The sequence below is a fragment of the Rosa rugosa genome, chromosome 2, assembly GCF_958449725.1.
Source record: "Rosa rugosa chromosome 2, drRosRugo1.1, whole genome shotgun sequence".
NCBI classification, from domain to species: Eukaryota; Viridiplantae; Streptophyta; class Magnoliopsida; order Rosales; family Rosaceae; genus Rosa; species Rosa rugosa.
In genome coordinates, this window is record NC_084821.1 from 61,798,917 (window position 1) to 61,815,585 (window position 16,669).

A 16,669-nucleotide genomic window follows, 5' to 3' on the forward strand; every position below is an offset into this window, starting at 1 on the left:
CTGTGCAGGGAAGGAGCGATCCGGCAGCGGCGTGATTCGTGGGCGTCTGGGCGACGGTGCGGCTGGTGGGGCTCAGGACTGGGCGCTGCATCAGCAGAGGCTTGGGGCTCGAGGCGTTGCTAGCTTGTGGCGGAGTTTGGACAGCGCGGCTCGGGGCGAGGCTGGTGCATGGCGGAACTCGTGGCGAGGCGGTTTTCGTGGCAAAGGCTGGCTCGTGGCGTGGTTCGTGGCGGGGCTCGAGGGCGGAGCTGCACAGGCTATTGCCGACGTGGTGGATTGGTGGTCCACATGTCTTGCTGGGCCCTTCAGTTGGCCTATTCTCTCTGGACTGCCCTGTTGGGCTTTCAAATTTGGGCTGGGGTTTTTTAACCCTAAGCCTTTCCTATGTTTTTTAGTTATTCTAATTTACAATAAATTCCTTGTATTAGGAAGCTATGCACCGATGTGCATCTATGTCTCTTTAGCGTCTCTGGAGTAGTACCGAAGGAGGATATCCGCTAGATATACGTATTTGAATGTACAATGAGTGGGACAATATGTACGTACCACTTGTGGGTACTACCACTAACTTCTTGTCTGTCCGTAAATGACAGCAGAATGGTATGTAACGGCCTATTCTGGCTTGTGATGAAATATATTATTGGCTATGCCTTATTCAAAAAACACCAAACTTGTTTTCTCTTTATAATAGTAGAGATTTGATGCTTAACATTTTTGCTGTAACAATGTTTCACAGAAGTAAGATCTATTCTTAATCTTAGAATATAAGAGTGAGGTATTGATCATGGCGTGGAACAAGTCTGTGTGACAGATTGAATAAATCGTAGCTTTGATGTGACGTTAGATAAATCATAGCTTTGATACCATATAGAAGCATCTAAATTAAAACCAATTGTTGATGGTGGGTACTGGGTGGGTAGAGATATCTAGGACATTTTTGTAACTTGTAACGCAAGGCTCTGTCTTCTGTATGATACTCGTTCAAAACTGTCAACGCAGCCTCTGGTGACTAAAATGGCATAACTAGACATTGGGTAAACCCGCAACCTCTGACTTGTCTGCCTCCTCCACCTTTTCTCCCTTGCGGAGGAGAATGTGGAGGTGGATAGAGACTAGTGAGTACCCAGCTGATTATTTTGTCTCCCAAAAAGGAATAAGCAGCTCGCTGCCCAAAATTCAAGTTTAGATGAGTAAATCATATGCCTCTACTATACACTACTCTGAAATCAATCCAAATGAGAATGGAAGCAGAAGAACAATAAAAAGGCATAGAGCATGAACAAAGATGTCCGATTTATTATTGTAGTAACAAGCATACAGGATACAAGAACAATAATATTACAGAGCCAGTTTCTGGGGGTCATATGGAGCCAAAGCAACCAATCCCCCTCAACAGTTGTACTTATCCAAAGCAGCCAGAAGTCCTTCATGTATTAATGGACTCATTATTGTACGTCTAAGTCATGTTCCATAGCTCCAAATGTGCAGTTATTGTTCCCTAGTTAAAATCAAATGTGAAATACATTTGATCAGTTAGTGATCGTTTTCTAAGCGGTTAAGTTGATGGACGAAAAATCATATAGATAGCGATTAAGGAAGATTCCAATACATTGCACAAAATCATTTTGTCTTCCAGGCAGTTATTGTCTTTAGAGAAAAGTGAGGCAAAAAAAACTGACTCTAGCTGTTTATAAAAAAATGCAAGATGTTGCTAGAATAATGTGAAAAATGATATGTATAAAGAGAAAATAAGATCAGGAAAATATGAGGCAGAAAGGCTTACTATAGTTACTAGTACAGTAGCAAGAAAAGATCCATGTTAACCCAGCCGGTGCTACTGGTTACTCATTTTCTCAGCAGCTTTTGTTGAAGGCACTGTTCCGAAAACATTGTCCCATAAGGAGGAAGTGATCCCGAATCCCTTACTTTGAATTCTGAAGTGATGGTTCATGTGATATTTCTGTTAAACATAAACGCAGGTATTTATGAAGGCATAGAAATGCAGGAGATACCGTCAAGTATGACAGAAAGAGAGGAGAAGACGGGACATCTTAAGTCGTCTCCAAATTGCTACCTTCAGATCTTGAGTCAATCTTTTAGATGGCTTCCCATGGTGAAGGTAGTAATGAGTGACATCATATGCTACATATCCCAATAAGGTTCCTCCAAACAAAGCCGGAGCAACTGATGGAGGTGATAAAAGCCTAAACATATACCATACCTGGCAGACATATACCATGATATATCAGAAACAGCAAATGAAATCCATAAGTAGTAAAACAATATGATTTATATACCAAAATAATTTGCAAAAAATAAATCACTCACAATTTGATACCCAGAAGATTTTAAAGAATTATAATGCCATGTAATTACAATTCTACATCACAATGATGCAATGTCAACATTGCAAACAGCTATTCAGCTGTTTCCAATATTGAGAACATGGCAAGGTATCATGGTTCATACAGAGCAGGGCATAAAATGTTGCTTCCATAAGAAAATATTAATATAACCTCTCAAATTTAGAATCTTTATTAATTATGTGCACATTGTATTCTTAAGCACAACTTAGTAAATTAGTGACCACGTGGTAACTGGTAAGAGTAAGGATGTGAGAGGAAATTGCATACTAGAAGACATAAAATAGCTGTTGCAGTCGGAGGAAGAACAAGTCGCAAACCATCCATTGGGTGTTTGTGATGGCAGCCATGGAGAACATAATGTATGGTGTTCCCCCTAAAACAATATCAGAAATTGAGCGCATTATTCTCAAAGAACATCAAAATACATAAACATGTAAACAAGTACATAAAGAAAAAATAAAATAAAAAAATCATACAGATATAACAGAGAGAGAGAGAGAGAGAGAGTGAACCAGTAGCTTTTGGTTTCAATATGGAAAAGGAAACGGTGAATTGTATATTCAAGCAATGTCGACACCAAAATGCCAAAAAGAACCATCAGAACTATTTCAGGAAACGTATGGCCCATCTGTACGGTCTTGGAGATAGAGTAACACACAACTGGAAGCCATATGGTAGGAACTGCCCACCACACAGTGCGGGTCAAGAACTGTTTCAAGTAGTTAATTTGAGTCGAAGTGGAGCTCTACAATAGCACATCCATAAACAGAGTGACTATTAGGCATTAACAAAGGTGCTGGCAGTACCTCCAAAAATTCATTTTCAAAAAATCGAGGGCCTTCAGTGCAGACAATAGGCTGGTGAACCCACTCGTGATATGCCTCTCCAAGATGGCCAACCTGGAAACATATCAAAAGTTAAAAGTTTGTACTAAAACTAATCAGACGCACTAGAGGCAAAACAGAGGGTCAGACAGAGAAAGAGCAAGCTCCTATAAGACTCGTCAAAAAACTAAAGAAAGTTTCAAAGAGAAAAGAAAATGTATGTTTACAACTGCCAGAGAAGGAAAAGGAGGAGCAAACTTCAAGTGGTAATTAAATCCCCCTGGGAAGTGCCAAACAAACACTTTAAGAGAGAAGTAGAATAGTAGATAGTCAATCTACAGAATCGGTGTAGAAATTATTCACACAAGACCAGGTATTACTTAGCACACTATTTCATCTATAATTATGGAAATATAGAGAACGAAACAGAAACACAATATCTGAGAACCTAGAAAAAAAAAAGGGTTTTCTTTATGAGCTCTGGGATATAGATATGTAGGGATACAAAGTCATGCAGTGAGCAAGACCACTGACCACACACTTTCCCCTAAAAGGTACAGAAACATTTGAGAATGTAACCTTACCTGGAATACGAGGGCTTTATTCAAATCAACTTGGAAGTCCCGAGCAACCATCTTGTCACCTATAAGACTGCTGAAGCAACAGGCATAAAGGACTGATTAAGACCCCAACTTATATATCACATTACAGAACTAGAAAAACGTCGGGGATAATACATAGAAGGCCTCTTATACTCTCAACCGATTAGAAATCATTCCTGCAATTCCGTCAGCGTTATTACAATATATCAAAAACAAAAAGCAGCACAGCTAACATGATTGAATTGACCGAGGCAGTATAGGGTCAGGATCTAAAAGGTCCTAACTTCATAGTCGTATCAGTATGATATCAGTAATTGGTCTCTGGCTCAACTCAGCATCATCATTGTAAGTGTATGGTGAATAATAGCAAAACGGTGATCATCATGAACCAATCTTCAGGCAAAATATTGACTGAAGAAAACCCGAACAAAGTATTAAGGAAAGGAATCAGAGCTGATACTCTAGAATATGATTGAATAGCTGTAAAGATATGTATAGTTAGTTTCTGATACTTTACTATAGTTATCCCTACTTTCACGTAGGAGAGATTAGCATAGAGTTGTATATAAACTTGTAACCCACTCTGATTCAAACACAAGATTGGAAACATATTCATCTCCAAATTCTTTATGGTATCAGAGCGTCAACGCTTCTGAGGACCTAGAAACCCTACCAATCCAACAAACCCACTTACAACCTTTACCTCATGGCCGGAGACGAAGAGAAGGCTGTCGTTCAAAAGCCTCTTGATCAACAGACCTCCAAGAATGCTGCACCATGGGAGAATTCCAACCATCCGCTATTTCTCCACCACTCAGACCAGCCAGGCGCCATGCTTGTTGCGCAGGCTTTGGTGGAAGACAACTATACTACATGGAAACAATCGATGCTTATGGCACTAACAATCAAGAATAAGAAGGGCTTCGTCGATGGGACTCTGGCGAAACCAACTCATAATCCTTCCGAGCAATTGCAGTGGGAGAGATGTAATACTTTAGTGAAAACGTGGCTGCTGGGAGCCATGTCGAAAGACATCTCCAACAGTGTGATACACTGTAAAGATGCACGAAGCATGTGGCTGGAATTGAAGGAGAGGTTTTCACAGGTAAACACAGTTGCGTTATTTCAAGTTGAGAGCGCTATTCATGGTTGTGAGTAAGGAGGTACATCGGTGACTTCATTCTTCACCAAACTGAAGGCATTATGGGATGAGAAGGACTCTCTTTGCTCTTTCCCTCCTTGTAGCTGTGATGCTGCTCCAGAAGTCAAGTCTTTCATCGAAGCTCAAAAGACAATGAAGTTTTTGATGGGATTGAATGAAGGATTCGCACAAATCAGGAGCAATATCATCAGTCTTGATCCTCTACCAACACTGAACAAGGCATATGCCATGGTGCTTCGTCAAGAGAAACAAGTGGAAGCAACTGCAGGCAAGAGTGGATCGATGACAGAAGCTTCTGCTTTTGCGGTCAAGAGGCCAGAAAAGTTTGAGGAACAAGATAAGAGTGCTCAATCCTTTTCTCGTGATTCACAGTTCATGGGAGGAGAGAATAAGTATTGTGAGAAGTGTAATATGACAAATCATTACACAAGGAATTGTAGGGCACATCTCAAGTGCACCTACTGTGACGGCAATGGTCACACCTACAACTATTGCAGAAGAAGGAAGAGAATGATGGGAGACGGATCAAGCAATTCAAAAGCCAACCATGTTGGTACCATGAGTGAAGGAAAGGAGGATGCAGTGAACTTTCCACTCTCCAAAACAGAGTGCAATAAGATGCTGGGGCTGCTGAACCGTATACAAGCAGCAGGGAACAAGGTGAAAGATGGAAATCAATTGCTAGAGATGCTGAATACCAACAAACCATCCACGACCAACTTTGTGGGTAACGTACCAAACCTTGAAGAAATTTCAGGTAAAATTTGTGCACTTTATCGTGATAACAAAGATGTAGTATGGATTTTGGATAGCGGGGCTAGCGACCACATTGTATGCAGTGCAACCTTTCTTTCTTCTTGTTATCCTGTGCACAATAGGACTGTGAGATTACCAGATGGAAAGAGACTTCCAGTGTCTCACATTGGAACAGTGACTTTTTCATCTCATTTCATCCTTTATAATGTTCTCTATGTGTTCCCACATTCTACCTGAACCTCATTTCGATAAGCAAACTTGCTTTGGATTCATTTTACATTACCATATTTCTCAAGCATGTTTGTTTCATTCAGGACCTGCGTTCGGGGAGGATGATTGGGATGGGAGCTGAGAGTGAGGGACTATACTACCTCAACATGCCTAAGGAAGGAACGTGCAATGCGGTGAGAAGCAAAACCGATGACTTATGGCATTGGAGGCTAGGGCACCCGTCAAGCAAATTATCTCCATTGTTCCCTTTCTTGCGCAATACTGTGACACAAGCCATTGTTCTATTTGTCCTTTGGCCAAACAAACTCGAAAGCCATTTTCTTTAAGTACTAGCTTCTTTGAGTAATCGTTGTTTTGAATTGATCCATGTTGACATATGGGGAGGATATCATGTTCCATCCATTTCAGGAGCACAATATTTCCTTACTATCGTAGATGATTTTTCTCGTTTCACTTGGATTTATCTCATGCACAATAAGTCTGAAGCACGAAACCTTCTTATGCAATTCATCATACTTGTTGAAAATTAGTTTGATAGTAGGGTTAAGACAGTCCGCAGTGACAATGGCCCTGAGTTCAAGTGTTCTCAATTTTATTCCTCGAAAGGTATCTTGCATCAAACTAGCTGCATCAATACACCACAACAGAATGGCGTAGCTGAGCGCAAGCATAGACATTTGCTAAATATGGCTCGTGCACTCTTGTTTCAATCTCACTTGACAAAACCTTTTTGGGGTGATGCAATACTTTCTGCTGCATATTTGATCAACTGAACACCAACATGTCTTTTTCACAACAAAACACCTTTTGAAATGCTCTTCAACAAAGTTCCAAACTACTCCCATTTACGAGTTTTTGGATGTAAATGTTTTGTTTCAACTCATCCCTTCCGCCCTACAAAGTTTGATCCTCGTTCTTCCGAGTGTGTGTTCTTAGGCTATCCAAACGGACAAAAGGGCTACAAGGTATATCGTTTACATGATAAAAAGATTTTGGTCTCTAGAGACGTAGTGTTCTTTGAAACTGAATTTCCTTTTCAAAATAGGGTTTCTTTGAGTCCTAACTCCACACCACCACAAAACACGTTGTTTCCTACCCCAACTCTATCTTCTCATATCGAAGATGATCATGTGAGTGCACCAAATCTCTTTCACTCTACCATATCTTCTAATCCGTCACCAAATCTTTCGGATTCTCCCACATCTCCTAATTCCGACTCATCAGCTGTCGAGATATTCCCTTCATCAACTATACCACCACCAAATCCGGACATTCATCCTCTAGATACCATTCCTATTCCAGCCTCTACTTCCCAACCTTTGTTACGACGCTCCACACGTGCAACAAAGCCTCCTGCCGCATTGAAAGACTTCCAAGTTGAGACGGCCCTGCCTTCACGCTCTGCGTCTTCATCTTCCACGAGCAATATTGCAGTGTCAGGTACGCCATACTCTATCTTTGAGGTTCTTTCATATGACAGACTATCTCCCAAACATAGAGCATTCACTGTTAATCTCTCTCTCACACGAGAACCTAAGTCCTTCTCTCAAGCCATTCTTGACCCTAAGTGGTGTGTAGCCATGAATGAAGAAATCCAAGCTTTGCAGAACAACAAGACATGGAGCATCGTTCCTTTACCTCCCAACAAACAACCAATTGGCTGTAAGTGGGTTTATAAGGTGAAGTATAAACCAGATGGAACCGTAGAGCGTTACAAAGCTCGATTGGTGGCAAAGGGATATAGTCAAGCTGCCGGAGTTGATTATGGTGAGACATTTGCGCCTGTAGCAAAACTTACTATTGTGCGTGTTTTGTTAAGCCTTGCAACATTGAAAGGGTGGCACCTTCACCAGCTTGATGTTAACAACGCCTTTTTGAATGGAGACCTCACTGAAGACGTGTACATGAAGCTACCTCCTGGTTTTGGAGGTAAGGGGGAGAATCAGCATGTTTGCAAGCTCCATAAATCGTTGTATGGCCACAAGCAAGCTTCGAGGCAGTGGTTTTTGAAACTCTCAAGTGCATTACAAGCTAGTGGTTTCACTCAATCTTGGTCAAATTATTCTATGTTCATTCGAAAGTTTCAAAACAAGATCACAATGCTACTTGTATATGTAGATGATGTAATTGTTATAGGGAATAATCTACAAGACATAGAAGCTACAAAGTAGTTTTTAGCAGCACGCTTCAAGCTCAAGGACATGGGAACACTGTATTATTTCCTTGGGATTGAAGTGGCAGATTCCCGGCAAGGTATAGTACTTTCACAGAGAAAATATGCACTGGAGGTGCTTGAAGAGGCCGGATTCTTGGCTGCCAAGCCATCCAAATACCCTATTGATTAGAACTTGGTCTTAACTAAAGATGATGGAGTTTTGTTACAAGATGCCTCTCAGTATCGAAGACTCGTTGGTAGGCTCATTTACCTAACGATTACAAGGCCTGACTTGGTTTATGCAGTACACATTTTGAGTCAATACATGGACAAGCCTCGACAACCACATCTTGAAGCTGCTTATAGAGTTTTGAGGTATGTCAAGCACACATCAGGTCAGGGAATTTTACTACCTTTTCATGGACGCATAGAACTTACAGCATATTGTGATGCCGATTGGGCGAGATGTAGAAACACTAGACGCTCTACAACTGGATACTGCTTGTTTCTAGGGAAGGCACCGATTTCTTGGAAGAGTAAGAAGCAAGGAACAGTCTCTAAATCGAGTGCAGAGGTAGAGTATAGGTCAATGGCTACTACTTGTTGTGAGATCACCTGGGTATTGGCATTGTTGCGTGATTTTCATGTTGATCACAGAGAAGCAGTTAAGCTCTTTTGCGACAATAAGGCAGCAATCCACATTGCTTCAAACCCTGTTTTTCACAAGAGGACAAAGCACATTGACATTGATTGTCATGTTGTGCGCAAGAAGGTTCAAAGAGGGCTTGTGAAGACCATTCATGTTCGGACTAATGAGCAGACAGCAGATTTGTTCACAAAGCCTCTTGGTTTGAAGCAGCTTACAACTCTATTAGGCAAGTTGGGTGTTCTTAACATACACACCAACTTGAGGGGGAGTATTAAGGAAAGGAATCAGAGCTGTTACTCTAGGATATGATTGAATAGCTGTAAAGATATGTATAGTTAGTTTCTGACACTTTACTATAGTTATCCCTACTTTCACGTAGGAGAGATTAGCATAGAGTTGTATATAAACTTGTAACCCACTCTGATTCAAACACAAGATTGGAAACATATTCATCTCCAAATTCTTTACAAAGACTTCCTTTTTCTACTCTGCTCCCTAAACGAATAACCATCAAAACCCCCAGAAGGGTTTCTGCGTTTGAAGTGAGAGTGGTGTTGTGGCTGAGCAAAAACCCCAAATTGAAATCCCTCTCTCACCTCCCCGTTTGTGGAGAAAAAGCCCGAACTGGGTTCTGAAAGGAAGGATCCATCAAGGAATCCTTCGAGCGATCCTGACGTTGGTTTTGGCTTTCCTTAAGAGCAAATGCAGAAATAGCTTTTCCAATACCAATAGGGCTGCCTATCAGCCCTATTAGTATTGGTCAGTTAGGAGAGAAAGAAGGATGAGTCTCAGTCGCCCAACGAATTCGAGAGTCAATTATTGTTTTATATTTTCATCTTCTAACGGATTCGAGGGCAGTGCCTCTTTTTGTTGCCTTCAATCACTGCAGAAAATCATATGCAGCATAAGGCATTGTTAAGCTGTTAGGCTGAAAACCGAGCCGATACCATTCACAATATCAGCCTCTATGTTTCCAGTCAAAAGCGGTGCCTGTCTACTGCTATATTTGCCCCAAAGTCAGGTTGGGTTCGCAGAAAGTAAGCATCAATAAATGAAATTATACTGAATGACCATTAGGCTGTTAGGCTGAAAACCAAATGTTAGGCATAAAGGCCAATACTATTGGGGATATGATAAGTTGGTCTAAAGTTTGGTTGAAATGTTAAAAAGTAAGCATCAATAAATGAAACTATACTGAATGACTATTAGGCTGTTAGGCTCAAAAACCAAATTTTAGGCACAAAGGCCAATACTATTGGAGATATGATAAGTTAGTCTAAAGTTTGGTTGAAATGTTAAAAAATGTGACTTGTAGTCTGAAAAAGACTTTTAAGGCTTGTTCTTTTTATAAATGTCTTTCACGTTCTAATGCTGACATAAGTAAAATTTAAAATTTACTATTTCTTAAATTTTAAATTAAATTTTAAAAAAAAATTACTTTTTCTTAGGAAAACTTGTTTTGCCTTGAAATAAAAATAAACTACCCTTTAAAATGCCACAATTTCACCTAACGACCTCCTACTTAACGGTTTCTAAAACGGGTACGGTGGAATCATTGCTGCTTGTTTTTTAAATAAAGACAAAAAGGTTTCTTTTGAAGTAGAAAATTTAAACTTTAACTTACAGGGTAATAATAGAAACTTTAAGTAGAAAATGATTATCTAATAACAGAAATTTAAAATTTGACAAAGTGGATGAGCAATCTAAATTTATTTATTCAAACATAATTACAGGTTAAGAATTCAGAGCCTTATTCTCAGGTAAATAGCTAAAGGTTGTTTAGCTATCCATAATTATAATTACATGTACTTACTTGAAACAAAAGCACACCGCTCCACACGATCTTTACAGAAAAGAAGGCACACTGCTACTTTTTTGGATATACTAAAAGCACACTTTCTGGTTATCTTACTTCTTGAGAGAGAGGGAGAGAGCTTCTAATTCAAGTTTCTGATGTCTTCCTAGGGTTCCTAGGGAAGATTACAACTCCTTATATAGGGAGCGGACCTCAAAATAGAATTCAAAATATCCTAAAAGAAAGTGGAATACATGAAGAATCTTTTTTTTTTTTTTTTTGAAATGGAATAACTTTACTTTTGAAAAAGTCAAGTCTTCTGTCTTGTTGCGTCAACAACCACTTACTTCTCTATTATGTTGGTGACATTATAGAGTTCTTCGTCAGTAAAGATAGCTGATGAGCCTGGACAATTGTAGTCAATCACTTACTTCTCTATCATGTTGTGACATTACATAGTTCTTCGTTAACAAAGGTAGGTGATGAGCCTGGTCCACTGTCGACAGCTTCATAATCATTGTCATCATATTCAAGATATGTATCAGAGGGAACTTGATATTTTTCTTCTGTCTTGTTACGTCGGCAATCAGTTACTTCTCTATTATGTTGGTGACATTATAGAGTTCTTCGTCAGCAAAGGTAGCTGATGAGCCTAAACCACTGTCGGCAACCACTTACTTCTCTATCATGCTATGACATTACGGATTTCTTCTTCAACAAAAGCAGCCGATGAGCTTGCACCACTGTCGGCAACTTTATAATCACTGTCCTCATATTCAAGATCTGAATCGGAAGGAACTTGATATTTTTCTTCTGTCTTGTTGCGTCGGCAACCAGTTACTCCTCTATTACGTTGGTGACATTATAGAGTTCTTCGTCAGCTAAGGTAGCTGATGAGCCTGGACCACTGTCGCCAACCACTTACTTCTCTATCATATTGTGAAATTACGGAGTTCTTCGTAACCAAAGGTAGCTGATGAGCCTGAACCACTGTCAGCAGCTTCATAATCATTTCTCTCAAATTTCAATATCTGAATAAGAGGGAACTTGATATTTTTTTTCTGTCTTGTTGCATCGGCAACCAGTTACTACTTTATTATGTAGGTGATTATAGAGTTCTTCGTTAGCAAAGGTAGCTGATGAGTCTGGACCACTGTCGGCAACCACTTACTTCTCTATCATGTTGTGACATTACGGAGTTCTTCGTCAACAAAGGTAGCTATGAGCCTGGACCACTGTCGGCAGCTTCTTAATCATTATCCTCATATTCAAGATCTGAATCGGAGGGAACTTGATATTTTTCTTCTATCTTGTTGCGTCAGCAACCGGTTACTTCTCTATTATGTTGGTAACATTATAGAGTTCTTCATCAACAAAGGTAGCTAATGAGCCTAGATCACTATCAGAACCACTTAATTCTCTATCATGTTGTGACATTACGGAGTTCTTTGTCACCAAAAGTAGCTGATGAGCCTGGAACACTGTCGGCATCTTCTGACAAGACCTCGCCCCAGATTTCACCCTGAAATCCTAGGTGGCCCTTCGGGGCCCACCTTAGGAATAACTCTACTAAAAATTCGGCAGAGTCACCCCTAAAGATGAACAACTCAAAACCTGTAGAAAAACAATTACACTTCTAATATATAACACCATCCTCCACTCCTGGAGCCACCCTACTCCCCGAATCACAACAAACTCTACAACACAACACAAGTCTCAACTTAAGAACATTTAGCCCACATGTTATCAGAGCAATCTAATAAGGTAAACAAGAAAATAAAATAAAAAGGTAAAGGACCGATAAATCCTACAATGCGGAAGCAGTGACAACTATGCCTCAACTCCATATACATCCGACCTCAACTAGCTTAATCTGCAAACTGGGCATTTGAAATCGAAGGACCCAGGGGAAAAGTAATTGAAAAATGTTAGCGTGAGCGGACAAAAATAAATAATCGAAATAAACAGGAATCCGAGAACTCATCACTTTCCCAGAATACACTTTCAAAATCAATGCATGCAAGCTTTAGGAAAAATATTTCGAATGACATTTAGTTCAAAAAACCGAACTAGCCCCGGTAGTCACAAACAACAAAGTAGAAAAACTGAGAAATTCCGATAACTTGTAAAAATATGAGCAGCCCCGCTGATCGAGTAAAATCGAACCACCCCCGCTAGTTATGTATAAAGTAAAGTATGGGGAATAAGATATTAGCCATACAAGTGAGCCTTAGGCTCAGGTGAGGGCCTCTCAGGCCAAAGCACTCCCATACTCTTGTACCTTTACACCACAGAGGCGATTAGGGTATCGGGCTTTCGTGATACTGCCACTAAGCCAGCACCACATCACCACAAAGGTGGAAAGCGCTTTTTGTAACTCCACCCTGAAGGTAGTAGTCACATTTCCTCGAAAGGTGGAACGACATGCTAGCATGGTAATATGATCACCACAAGTATGGCATAGGAAAATCATATGAAAACTCAAAAATCAATAAGAAGCTTCCCCAAAGAAAATCTCACAACAGACACTAATCACAAATAAGGAACCATACTCAGAAATTTTTAATAAGTAAAATCATGCTCACAATTATAGTAACAAATGCGATTTTCAAATATCACACAATTTCCCAAATAGATAATGAATAAAAGTGAGATCAAAGAAATTCATAACTCGATCACTCATATTTCTGAAAAAAATTTAACGCAAGCTCAAAGTCAAAACAAATCGTAAATCAAATCCCTTCCCGAAATCAATCCAAGAGATAAATCACGATCCCATGCATTCTGAAATTAAGATCAATAAATTAAGGACTACATTCAGTTTAGTCTCTCAAACTTTAGGCCAAACATCAGTTTGGTCCCTCTCTTTTTTTTTTTTTTAATCAAACTCATCCCTGATCTCCCAAATTGCATCAACCTCGTCCAAAATTTGAATTTGACTCCGAAGATGACGTCATGCCTGAGTTGGAGCCGACAAGGAGGTCCCACATTTCTGATTTTGAACCCACAAGAAGGACAAAATAGACATTTCAAAATTAATCTAATTTCTATTTTTTTCTCTTATTTTCTCTCCTTTCTGCCTCGCACTCAAATCTGAAACCTCCTCTCTCTCTCTCTACTCTCTCTCTCTCATTCCCAGCCACCATGAATCTCTGCTTACAAGCTAAACAGATCTAACACAAACAATTAACCAAAACCAGACAATCGGAAGAAAAGGCAATCCAAAAATCTCACCAAAAACAGAAGCAAAGAAAGCATCAGATCTCGATAGATCACAGAAAATGAGAAACCTCAGAGGGCAGAGAATACGACGATGTTTAGTGGAGGAACTCGGCGAGACTGCCGCGCGGATCATGGAGGACGACCTTGTTGAGACCATTGACGCCCTTAACGAACTCGACGCCTTGTGGAGGAGTGGTACTCACCTATTACAAACTTGACCCGGCAGGTGATTTGGTATGCAGATGGAGGAGTCGGAGGACTTGGATTCAGAATCGGAATTGGAATGGGAAGGGGAAGAAAGAGAGAGAGTGTGGATGATGGCGTGGTGGACGGAGGAGAGGTTGTGGGAGATGGAGTGGGAGGAGAGCTTCATGAGGACGATGGAGTTAATGGAGTCGACGGAGTCGATGAGGTCTCGATAACAAGGGCCGACGAGTTGACGGAGCCCCTCCTTCTTGGCTTGGATCTGCTTCCTGACTTCCTTCAGCAACCGGAATCAAATATTAATCACAATCACAAATGCAGAAATTATTGTTTTTTTTTTTTTTTGGTGTGAATTTCTGGTTTCCGGTGTTGGATTTTGCTTTTAGATATTAGTGATTTGAAGCTGGGCTCATTTTAGGGTTTTATTTGGATTGGATTCTGTTTGCAATTTTGATTTTGGGAGAAGAAAATGGAGATGATGTGCAGTTGAGGAGGGGGCGGTTATGAGAGGGTGTGGAGTTTGGTTGAGGTGGTGGGTAGTGGGAGCTTGTGAGCAGAGATTCATAGTGGCCGGCCGGTGTTCATGGTGGCTGGGAATGAGAGAGAGAGTAGAGAGAGAGAGAGGAGGTTTCAGATTTGAGTGAGAGGAAGAAGGGAGAGAAAATGAGTGAAAAAAAAAATTAGAAATTAGATTAAATTTGAAATGTCCATTTTTGCACTTCTTGTGGGTCCAAAATCAGAAATGTGGGTCCTCCTTGTCGGCTCCAGCTCAGCGCATGACGTCATCTTCGGCGTCAAATTTAAATTTTGGACGAGGTTGATGCAATTTGGGAGATTAGGGATGAGTTTGACTAAAAAAAAAAAGGACCAAATTGATGTTTGGCCTAAAGTTTGAGGGACTAAACTGAATTTAGTCCATAAATTAAAGTCATATGCATCAAAATAAATAGAACGATAATTAACAAAAATTCTTGCATTCTCATCTTTAAAAAAAAAGTATCCACTCACAGTACAGCTTAGGCGGTCACGCGTAAGGATTACTTCATCGAGCAGTAGCTCGGTATGTTGTCCTGTAAAAAACTTATAATTCGTAATCAACGATTCAAAATTAAATACGATTCTAAAACAAAACCCGAAAACTCAAAATTGTCAACCCTCCGAACTTAAAAGTTCCCAAAACTACTCGACAACAAACCAAACTTCACCAACATCATCATTTGATCAATTCTAGCATTCCAGAATAGAAATGAATGAAATCCAACGGTCAGATTTCCGAAAATCAACACCCGAAACTCTGAAACTTCGTAAATTCCCAATCGATACCAAACTTCTTCCGATTTCTTCCAAACTCATACCCACAAGTTCTACACGCTACAAAGAACTTAACCAACTAAATGCAAAGGCCGGAATCAGCCCCACACGCCCCTATTCTCCACCAACAAACCCACGCGCTGCCGAGCTAACCCCCGATTCGGGTATCATCACCTATATCAAAATCTTCCTCTCAGTAGTCCCAACAACTTCTTCAACTACGAAGTTGAAGAAAAGTAAGTAGTTGCCGACAGTGGTCCAGGCTCATCATCTACCTTTGCGGACGAAGAACTCTATAATCACCAACATAATAAAGTAGTAACTGGTTGCCGATGCAACAAGACAGAAGAAAAATATCAAGTTCCCTCTTATTCAGATATTGAAATTTGCAAGCAATGATTATGAAGCTGTTGACAGTGGTCCAGGCTCATCAGCTACCTTTGTTGACGAAGAACTCTGTAATTCACAATATGATAGAGAAGTAAGTAGTTGCAGACAGTGGTCCAGGCTCATCAGCTACCTTTGTTGACGAAGAACTCTATAATGTCACCAACATAATAGAGGAGTAACTGGTTGCCGACGCAACAAGACAGAAGAAAAATATCAAGTTCCCTCTTATTCAGATATTGAAATTTGAGAGCAATGATTATGAAGCTGCCGACAGTGGTCCAGGCTCATCATCTACCTTTGTTGACGAAGAACTCCGTAATGTTACAACATGATAGAGAAGTAAGTAGTTGCAGACAGTGGTCCAGGCTCATCATCTACCTTTGCTGACGAAGAACTCTATAATCACCTACATAATAAAGAAGTAACTGGTTGCCGATGCAACAAGACAGAAAAAAAATATCAAGTTCCCTCTTATTCAGATATTGAAATTTGAGAGAAATGATTATGAAGCTGCTGACAGTGGTTCAGGCTCATCAGCTACCTTTGGTGATGAAGTACTCTGTAATTCACAATATGATAGAGAAGTAAGTAGTTGCAGACAGTGGTCCAGGCTCATCAGCTACCTTTACTGACGAAGAACTTTATAATGTCACCAACATAATAGAGGAGTAACTGGTTGCCGACGCAACAAGACAAAAGAAAAATATCAAGTTCCCTCTTATTCAGATATTGAAATTTGAGAGCAATGATTATGAAGCTGCCGACAGTGGTCTAGGCTCATCAGCTACCTTTGTTGACGAAGAACTCCGTAATGTTACAACATGATAGAGAAGTAAGTAGTTGCCAACAGTGGTCCAGGCTCATCATCTACCTTGCTGACGAATAACTCTATAATCACCAACATAATAAAGAAGTAACTGGTTTCCGATGCAACAAGACAAAAGAAAAATATCAAGTTCCCTTTTATTCAGATATTGAAATTTGAGAGCAATGATTATGAAG

At 40.2% G+C, this 16,669-nt stretch overlaps 1 protein-coding gene across 4 annotated transcripts; it reads right to left on the reverse strand.

Moving 5' to 3' along the window:
* Positions 1–667: 667 nt before the first annotated feature.
* LOC133729098 (dihydroceramide fatty acyl 2-hydroxylase FAH2-like) lies at positions 668–14,525 on the reverse strand. Of its 4 annotated transcripts, none has more exons than XR_009856241.1 (8): positions 10,559–14,525; positions 3,775–3,841; positions 3,173–3,265; positions 2,879–3,075; positions 2,634–2,739; positions 2,075–2,221; positions 1,784–1,960; positions 668–1,498 (listed from the first exon to the last, which is right to left on the reverse strand). XR_009856241.1 is itself a non-coding variant. In XM_062156566.1 (6 exons), the coding sequence occupies exons 1-6, from the start codon at positions 3,823–3,825 to the stop codon at positions 1,835–1,837; spliced, it is 720 nt and encodes a 239-aa protein (XP_062012550.1). In that variant the 5' UTR covers positions 3,826–4,238; the 3' UTR covers positions 668–1,834. The 4 variants fall into 4 exon arrangements, 1 of the variants encoding a protein (XP_062012550.1); XR_009856242.1 differs by having other exon boundaries at positions 3,775–3,844; XR_009856240.1 differs by lacking the exon at positions 10,559–14,525 and having other exon boundaries at positions 3,775–4,238.
* Between the last annotated feature and the right edge of the window lie 2,144 nt (positions 14,526–16,669).

Bases quoted from the DNA above. Each gene is read 5' to 3' on its own strand.
- LOC133729098 (XM_062156566.1), bottom strand. From the start codon at position 3,825: ATGGTTGCTCGGGACTTCCAAGTTGATTTGAATAAAGCCCTCGTATTC. The intron at 3,266-3,774 runs GTAAGGTTACAT...ATATGTTTCCAG, and splicing joins ATAAAGCCCTCGTATTCCAG to GTTGGCCATCTTGGAGAGGC. The intron at 2,222-2,633 runs GTATGCAATTTC...TATGTCTGCCAG, and splicing joins CAGCTATTTTATGTCTTCTA to GTATGGTATATGTTTAGGCT.